The sequence below is a fragment of the Alnus glutinosa genome, chromosome 1, assembly GCF_958979055.1.
Source record: "Alnus glutinosa chromosome 1, dhAlnGlut1.1, whole genome shotgun sequence".
NCBI lineage: Eukaryota > Viridiplantae > Streptophyta > Magnoliopsida > Fagales > Betulaceae > Alnus > Alnus glutinosa.
The window spans coordinates 46,770,541-46,780,315 of record NC_084886.1 but is presented as its reverse complement, the minus strand read 5'-3'; the positions used below and the strand labels follow the sequence as shown (position 1 = coordinate 46,780,315).

The window sequence follows — 9,775 nt, the reverse complement described above, 5'->3', positions numbered from 1 at the left end:
TGTCCACATGCCGCAACTTGTTTACTTCTCAATTATTTTCCCAAGAAAAAATGGTAAGCAAAGTGGTTGCTTAGGAGTTTGGAACAAGTGGGAAGAGAAGTCGCTTCTACTACAATGACCACTCACAATGACAAGCAAATCCAGATATTTTCAATTTTGATCGGTTTGATCTTGAGAAAATTTAGTTGGGTAATTGTAACGACTCACGTCAACAAAACAATATAAGCACGCTCAACTGCAGAATTCTGATAGGTTCATGGTCATCACGACTTTAAAACGTGTTTTGTTATGAAGAGTGCGAATAAGCACATCTTCATTTCTATACCCATGCGATGTAGGACGTTACAGTAATTACGAAAGACTACTTATGAAATCCACCTAATCAAATAAAATTGTGTCGTCCAATTACTAATCCGGTCAGGTGGGTCTCGTAAATATCTTTCACAATGAAAAAATTCGGACAAATAATTTGAAGAAGCCTAATTTCCCGAAAGCAGCCTACTGCCAATCTGCCTTCATTTCCTAAAGTTGGACTTGCAACTTGGCACCCAACTATTGGAGCAGAGGCTTTCTTGTGTGTTAATGTGGTCGGGCTTTGAGTGAGCTGTTGAAGATCTTTTGCATCTCTTTGTGAAAGGTTTGATTTCTCTTGAAATAATTGATGTTTCCCAGCAGCGTGAGCGTGGGCAAAACTTTATGATCGACCAACTCAACTTGAGTTTGTAGCTTGACTGTCGTCTGTGGGGCAAATTAATGGTAGGTGGAGAGACATCAAGCGCATAATTGGAAGCACCTAAACTTCTCTCATCACTGTGTGTGGTGACCTTCAATGTCTCGGGCCCTCCAACAGTACTATCCTATTTGTTCAGGTGGTAACAATTTTCCAATTACTTTAACAAATTGCACTTAATTCATAGATTTCGGAGTGATCGAATTGCTTGCTATGCGATCGAGTAGGATAGGATTATAGGACTGGGCTAAGAGGACTGGTTTTGGGCTCTAGTGTGTAAGCTATGTGGGCTTGTAGGCCCAATTTCGAACACGCTTTAAGGAATGATCATGATCTTGAATATCCCACTTGTGCCCCTGCTTTCATTTATCATATGGTTTAGATATGCTAACCATATTGGCATCAATTAATGCCAGGAAGATCCACTATTTATTAAGTTTAAAAATAATATTGCATTCTATTGAAAAGTAATAAAATTTGATTAATCCGGAGAGAAAAAGAAGAAAGAAGATAGGTGTTTGAGGTGGATGGAGGCTCTCCGCATCTTTCCCCCGATGATGCTTCTCTCTTAGTCTTTATAGGGTTATGGATGTATTTTGTTTTCCCTTTGGCTTAGATCCAGTAGAGCTTTTGTTCTCCTAGTCCTTTTAGGGCTATAGAGCTTTGGATCTCCTAGTCATTTTGGGGCTATGTAGCTTTGTGTTTTTTCTTGTTTTTGATTTTTTTCGGCAGAAAGGCTAACATAAGACGTCTTGTAGGGAAGCGGCCTCTCCGTCCGTGTCGCCGGCGAAAGTTTGGCTGAGCTTTCTTCTTCTACATCTACTTTTGAGGCTAGATCTATGTTTTTTCACCGATTCCGGCAAAACATACGCAGTTTCTCTTTTAACTTCGGTTTGTGTTAAGTGCTTTCTATAGTTATTTTTTTCTCTGTTTTTTTAGAGTAGTTTTTGAAATTCTATCTGTTAAATTTGCAGATTTTACTGGACTTTTTATGGCATGTTAGCTAAATCAGTCATATGTCCTTATAATATTTGTTTATTTGTAGATAGCACCCACGTCAAATTTTTCTGGCTTAGTGTATAGGGTGTTGATGTGCCTCTATTCACTATATTTGCCTTCGGGCCTTTTCAGATTAATACATGATAACCCCGGTTATTTTGTTCAAAAAAAAAAATTGATTAATCCAAACCCTCCCTTCCCCTGTTATTATCATGTGATTTATTACAATATAAATTACTAACAGAGTTTTTAGCAAATATGGAGCTCAGACTCTCAGAGGCTAAGAAGCAAACCCTAACAATAATTGGAAGAGATCAGGCCTAATTAGTAAAATAATTAAACTAAAGCTTGATGTAACCATTCTTGATCATCCACTCCAAACTCCAATGGTTGTTCACGTTTCTAAGAGTCCAGTAAGCCCACCCAAATGTTGCTCGCCCATAAACATCTAGCTGGGCCTTCGCATATCTTTGATAATCCTCTTTTGTGGCTCCAGTAACTCGCCACTCAGCTACCCATTCACCTGCAAAAAAAAAAAAAAAAAAAACACAATTTCCTCATGATAATCCGGTCCCATTCACAATATATAGTAGAATAATATAATTTATTTTTATTTATTTTTTTACGTACCCACAAAAGTGAGGGGGCCATTTGATGTAGTGACATTATTGAGCGCTGATGTCCTGTTTATGTTGATGTAATCGATGTTCTCCTGGACGGTCAAGTTGTAAAATCCACTCTCAAAAAGGTTGTAATAATGGACGTCTATGACCGACCCTGACATGCCACTGGCAAGAGGGAAGAGCTCCCTCGCGTCGCTCTGTCCTAGCCGGTTCGACATGACCACATAAGCCTTGGACGAGTGCTTGCGGACAGCCTCATAGCCAGCCTTGTAGTATTTGGTCACGCTCTCAAGAGACACTCCTGGTGCAAGAGGCTCGTTGATGAGTTCAACCGCATAAAGGCTTGGGTTCTCTGAATACCTGGCAGTCAGGAAGTCTATGACAACAACTGTCTGTTGAATATTTTCATCTGTTTTGCCCCATTCTTGAGAGCCGTCTCTAGAAGAGCTGTGCTCCCACCCATTCTGGGACTCAGGAGCGGCGTGTAGGTCTATTATAACCTTCACTCCATATTTCCTGTAGAGATCATAATAGTATAGTTTATAAGGTACTGCATGGGAATTCTTGGGAGCTAGTTAGGGAGAAAGATTTGATTTGATTTGATTTATACTGGAATTTAAGTATATATACATACTTTGCCCACAAGAAGGCATTGTCCAGCGCTTTCAAGGATCCGGCGACGTAGGGCTTTGGCGGCGTCGGATCGCTTGCAATCCACCAACCAACAGGAATTCTCACGGCGTTTAATCCGTTTTCTGATATGAACTTGAAGTCATCTTCAACAATGAATGTGTCCCAATGCTCCTGAGATTCATACCATCTTTTTTGTCATTTGTCACTCAAAAATCTAAATTATTTACTTACATGTGTAACAAAATGCTGCGCCGCATGCATAATCAGGAGCGGAATCAAAATTTTGTTAAGGATATTACAGTTTTTGTTATAAGTTCCTTACAAAGAGACATGTTAGTTCACGTGCCAGTTATTATGTTGATTAGCAAATAATTAAATTTATTTGTTTAATTTTTAAAATAGTTGTATTCCAATCATTTTCCTATTATGATTTGAAAACGTTGACATAAACAAAAAAAAAAGGTAATGGCTGAAGATATTCAAAAGTCTATTTGATCTGTTCCATTCTTTTGGAATGGTCAAAATACACAATTCAACTAAAAAGTCAACCAATCCGGGATGTCAAACTATCAAAACGCATGCTAGCGGTGCAGTATGGAAGGCCGTAAATGCTAGCTGGTGGGCATTACTACTAGTTTACATTTTAAATGGAAGAGGGAAAATAACACGTGTAATAATACAAGGTGATCCTCTTTTTTTTCTTTCTTTTTTTTCTTTTTTTTTTTATAGATTCAAGGTGATCCTCTTTCAATTCCCCTGAAAGTCTGCTTCAGCAGCGTGGCATCATTTTGTCCAAAATACTCATTAGTCATTTGTCAAACCACTCAGAATTAAATGATGCTTTAAAACCTCTTTAATTAACCAAAAAATATCAACTTTTAGTTCAGTACTCCAAAAGGAAACCGCAACAACTAGGAACATAAATATTAAGAAAAACAGCGAGTAAGTGTAACTGTAGTGCTGATTAAATATATAATAATAGGAGCAGGGGCGGAGCCACACTATGGCTTGGGGGGCTTGCCCAAGCCAAAGGGCTACCCCCAAAAAAAAAAAAAAAATCTAAAAAAAAAAATAAAAAATATAATTTTTATCCCTATTCTTTAAAAAATTTGTAGTTTTAACCCTCTCAAATTATTTATTTTCAATTTGGCCCCTCCAAACCTAAAAGCTGGCTCCGCCCCTGAATGGGAGATTGGTTCATCGAAATATACAAATTTAATTTGAGTTATGGAAATATATAAAAAAAAAGGTACTAAAAAAATCATTTGGAGTATTCAATGAGGAAAAAAAAAAAACTATTTTAAGGTTGATTATTCTACTGATCATATATGTGAAAAGTCAGAAGGGAACCAATTAGACTCGTGTTGGTTGATTAGTGCATTTCAAGTGTTTATGGTTAATTAGTGCGTTTCAAGTGTTTACCCTCATAATTTGTGGGGCTCTATGTGGTCCATAGCCATTGGTCACTTGAAACTCCCCCTGCAACCCTCCAGCAATTGTCATCTCAAAAACTGATGGATCATTGTCTCCCCATTCGCTATTCCCTGCAAAATCTGCAGTCACCAGTTCCTCTGTCTTCGCCTGAGCAAATTCATAATTATCAAAATCCTCCTTGTTTATAACTCTTAACATGTCATGCAGAAATTGTAGAAAACTGAAGCTTATTTTTATGCATGTCTTTATGCTGGATTACCTGCAGGAAGAATCCATTGGGTGCTTTGATACGAACACGGCTCAAATCATCTGATTTTCTGACAATCTCGAATCTCTCAGAATTACCAGGAGTGCTTGAAACAGCAACTACATCAATCCCCTTCCCATTGCTGTCCAGCCCCACGAACTGGTTGTTAAAGACCCTGAAATTGAAACTTGTCTCATTTATCCTCCACAACTACACAAAACAAACAAAACCGCATATGTCAGTTAAAATCAAACAACTTTTTTCACTCTCAAAATCATAACCCTTTGACCATGTAACTTACTCTAAATGTCTCCCATCCTGAGGCAGATGTTCTGTTTGCAACTATTATGGTTCCTCCTCCAGTCTCAGCGCAAAGATATTTCCCAGTTGTTACTGATTTGAACTGAAGGTTGGTTCCATCCTAGAAAATTCCAGAAATAAAAACAAAAACTTTAGAGTTACAAGAGGGATATGGTAAATGAGAACCAAGAGTCGAAAGGGCAATCATTTTGATGAACAAACCAAGAAGTCCTTGTTGGGGATGCCATCAAAGAGAGAAGGTTTAATCCATCCTTCCGTAACGAGCCAACCTCCCAGATTAACAGCTTTTACCCGGAAGCTTGGATCTGCCCTGCCATGAGAAAAAGGTAACACACCTACAACAGCAACTATGCTTAGTAGCAGTATTCTCGAATTCATCGCCATTTGTTATCTTTTCGTATATATCATATGCTGGCTTCTGTGTGTTTTGGACGTATATATAGGGATCAAATGATCAATGAGTAAGAATATATAGCAAAGTCAAAATCTAGAAACTTTTACCGGCCAGTTAGAGTTGAATATAATTTGTGGATATAATTGGTGCGTGCATGCGAGAATCAACTAATAATTTGAATGGTCTTTACAAAATATTATGACCACCGAATTATTAGTTCAAATAACCCCACCTCAAAGCTTACTCGCGGCCATGCCATTCTAGAATGATTTCTGGAAATTAAGCCAGCATACGATGTATGAGACTTTGCATGACAAAAATGCAGAAGGGTATGGGTGATCGATCTAGACAGATAATGAGATAAAGACTTCTGGTTTCGACTAAATCAAGGAAGGCAAATCCAAAGGGGAAAAGCTTGGTGCACAACTACTCACATGAGTGGGACCCACCTGAGTGGGTGGATCCCGCCCATGTGAGGAGGTTGTGCACAACCTGCAAGTAACAAATCCCAATCCAAAGTCTCATCTTCTTATCTGGCCGCCAACACTCAGTATATAAGCATTAGCCGTTAAGCATCATGTTAATGATTACAAACGATATCGATTCATTTTCTGGTCTAATTCCTCCTATAATCCTATTCGCAGGAAATCCAATGCCAGCAAGCATAAAATAAAATCATATATTAGAATAGGTTTATTATAAAGTATAGAAGAAGTGCTTGCACGTCCTCTGGCCGCCTTTTCTCACTTTTTCTTCAGTGTTTTCAGTTAGAACTTAGAAGAGTAATGTAACAACCCTGGCCTAGAAAAGGGTAGGATTGTCAATTTACTCTCTCAGATGCGCAAAGATTACAAAGTTTTTACCCGAGCAATTGCTACATGCGATATTAAATTCATGATAGAATAAAAATATCAAATTTTAAACTTCATAAATGCGGAAAAGTTTTGTTGTAAACAAAAATGTAACCATCATTCTTTATTAAAAAGTAACCATCCTGAATGCACTTATTATAAAAATGAAAATGTATGCAGCTTAAATGGACTTAATAATTAACCTCGCCTCCATTCCGGCCTCCTAGACTGAACTCCTAATCACCTGAAAACAAAAGTAAAACTGAATGAACCGAAAGGCTCAGTAAGTTAATCCCCAACCAGAAAACGGTTGGGTTAAATTCATTTTCTTTAAAATCCTTTACTTAACAATTTATTTTCTGTAGCATTCCAAGGCACAATTAACATATCACCATTTAAACAAGATAAACTTTCTTTAAAACCCAATTTCAAAAATTGAATTTCTTGAAAATCCTTCTTACATTTCTTTATTTCATATCGCTAATTAAATGCAATACAATCCTAAAAAAAAAAAACCAAGTTAAAGCATATTCTTTCCTTTGAAACATATGATTATTTATATATGCGTAAAACTAATTTCTCATAATAGCGCCTATGTATACTATTACGCCCTATGTACTTAGGGTTGCGCGATCTTTGCTATGACCATGGCAGGTAACTGTGGCCGCAGGCCTGCCCCGTCAGCTAATTAATCAAAGTGCACTTAGCATGACCTAGAGACGGATTACCGCCTTCTCAACGTTCTTCAACGGGTGCGCTTCCATCTCAAGCAACGGTATTGAGCTTAATCCTCTGTGAATCTCTGTCCATATCTCTGAGGTCAAAATAATCTCCTCCACACGTGCCTTTATCTCACAAAACCTTTCTCATTATTTATCTCATAAAACTTTTCTCATTCTTTCACTTTTCTTGTATATCTAGAGGCAAAGTGTAGGAGGGTTTTACAATTATGTGCTTCTCTTTTTCATCACTTTCTAAAAGTAGTGATTTTCTCATATCAGGAACTTTAAGAAAATAAAGAATTTACTATATTGGAATGTATTTCATACAAATACTTTTCTCAACAAATTTCGGATTTCAAAAGTATCTTTTTTCCACAAACAACTTTTCATTTCAACACTCTTAGAAATCTTTTATGTACGTAAGATAAATTTGCAATACATAAATAAAACAATTGTTCACAATTATGCTTAAAGATAATTGATGAAATAATATAACGTGAAACAATTTTAGAAGGGGTAAATAATCTACTTACCTCTCCAAATGCAGCTAAGGCAAATTTCTTGACAGCTAACTAGCAGTCACCTGAGTATAGGTTGCAACAAATTAATACCACATACTCGTCACTAGAAAATATCCAGACACTACTACGGTTTGTCTTGCTAGCCTATTAAGAATTGATTTCCGATGTATGTTTAACGACATTAACCGAATAATAATTAAACCATTAAATAAGAAATAACATTTTTATTATTTGAAATAGGACTCAATAAAGGCAAATGTCATAAGAAATATTTTCTATTAGAGTCATGAAATTTGATAAAGTTTCATATGGTTAATAAAATAAAAAAATAGGTTGCATGTGCTGTGAAGACAGTCCTAATCATATATATACGTACGTATAAGTTACCGAAATATTATATATAGGTTGTTAACGTAACTCCATAAAATATATAATATGATTTATCAACACCAATCCCTTTACATTTTGTATATACGTGTTAACATATATTATAAGAAGATATTAACATGTGCTAGCAACTACAGATTTTTTTTTTTTTTATAAACTTAGGAAGTGTCACAAATTATACATATACTCAAAATAAATTATTAAAAGCTCTGCGATTTTAAGCAATTTACAAGAAGGTTTGAAATACAATTAAAACTGTTTTAGCTTATTTGCGAAACAGATTTAAGACAACTAAAAAAATAAGAAAATAACAAATAGCTGTAAAACTGTAAGGATAGGACACAGTCTGCCATGGTACAGTAAAAGAAAAGAGAGGAAAAATTTGAAAATCAAGTGGGGAGACCAATGTCTGAAAAGAAAGAAGGAACAAGAAAATTAGGACAATTCCTGCAATGAAACGGAAAAGAAGGAAAAATATGGGACACAATAATGCTTTTTTTCTTTTTTCTTTTTTTCTTTTAAGGCTTGAAAGAACCCAAAAACCAATTGTTTTCACTTTTCCGAAGGGCAACGAAAAGGAAGATACAAGGCATGTGCTCAGAAAAGAGAAGGAAAGGAAAAAGAAATATCCCAATGCCATCATCTTGCTACGGCACGAACAAGGAGAAAGGAGAGGAAATTTTTGTCAAACAATAAAATTGGGGAGTCCATGCTTGTACCGGAAAAGAGGGAAAAATAAGACAAAGAATGATGAAAGGTGTTGGCCTAGTTAGGCTGTACCATTGGCGAAGGAGAAAAAGGGTATAAAAAGAAACACAAAGCAATGAAGTCTGAAAAAGAATTTAACATTTATTTCTATTTTCATTTTACCCTTAATCTTTCAATATGAAAAATGAAAAAAAAATAGGAATAGGCCGAAAGGTTGGGGGGTAAAATGGGAATAAGAAGCCAACATTTCATTCTATTCCCATTTTACCCTCAACCTTTTAATATGAAGAAAAAAAAAATGGAATAGACTGAAATGTTAGCTTATAGAAGAAGCCAACCATTTCAATCGTCTAATCATCCATACTAACAAGGGGGCAAAGGGGATGGGATGGGATGGGAGGAGAGGGGAGGGGAGGGTAGAGGAGTTTACTAAACAGAGCTAAAAATAAAGAAAGCCAATCATAGTTGTATTAATCAAAAGCAAAGCAAAGAAAGGAAAAGTACAAGTACGGGTGGCATAAAAACAAAAGGGAAAGGAAAGAAGGGTTATGATGCTTGCTGTGAAAATGGAGAAACAACGCCTAGTGCAAGGGCAAAAAAAAGAAACAAAAACCAAAGGACAAGAAAGTACAAGGACCAAGAGGTTACCTTCATGCATTTGCCGTGAGAGGTAAGAGTGGACTGTGGAGAAGAAAACCAGAAATTTTTTGCCAAAGAGAGGGAAGGCTGAGAGGAAAGAGTGGGGTGCAGCTGGGGTTTAGTCCCTTTATACAAGTAACATTAAAAATTGGGTATAAAGTATTAATATAAAATATTAAGTGGAAAGGGGCATTCAATCTTAATATAAAAACAAGTATTTAATAAAATATAAAACCGGGTATTTAATATTAAAGCGAGTATTTAATCAAATAATAAGATTTTTTTTTTTTTTTTACTCCATTCTCATTGATAGCAATTGACTATTCTACCCTCAAAAGAGGATACAAGTAATCCATCCATCGGATCACAATCTAGAAGGAATGATTCCGGTCAATTATTAAACTCCTTAAATTTTTTTTTTTAAAAAAAAAACCCTCCCCCCTCCTGTACAACAGCCAAGATATCATACGTTCACAATATTTGTACAATTTTTTTTTAAGCTAACTATTGGATCTGTTTTCATATATGTAGATCCTACATATCCAATGGTTGATTTTTAAAAAAAT

At 36.1% G+C, this 9,775-nt stretch overlaps 1 protein-coding gene across 1 annotated transcript; it reads right to left on the bottom strand.

Moving 5' to 3' along the window:
• Positions 1-1,908: 1,908 nt before the first annotated feature.
• LOC133853739 (probable glucan 1,3-beta-glucosidase A) lies at positions 1,909-5,432 on the bottom strand. The gene is made up of 7 exons (XM_062289763.1): positions 5,189-5,432; positions 4,968-5,087; positions 4,679-4,876; positions 4,408-4,566; positions 2,987-3,156; positions 2,360-2,868; positions 1,909-2,252 (listed from the first exon to the last, which is right to left on the bottom strand). Exons 1-7 carry the CDS (start codon positions 5,369-5,371, stop codon positions 2,071-2,073), a joined length of 1,521 nt encoding a protein of 506 aa, XP_062145747.1. The 5' UTR covers positions 5,372-5,432; the 3' UTR covers positions 1,909-2,070.
• Positions 5,433-9,775: the final 4,343 nt, after the last annotated feature.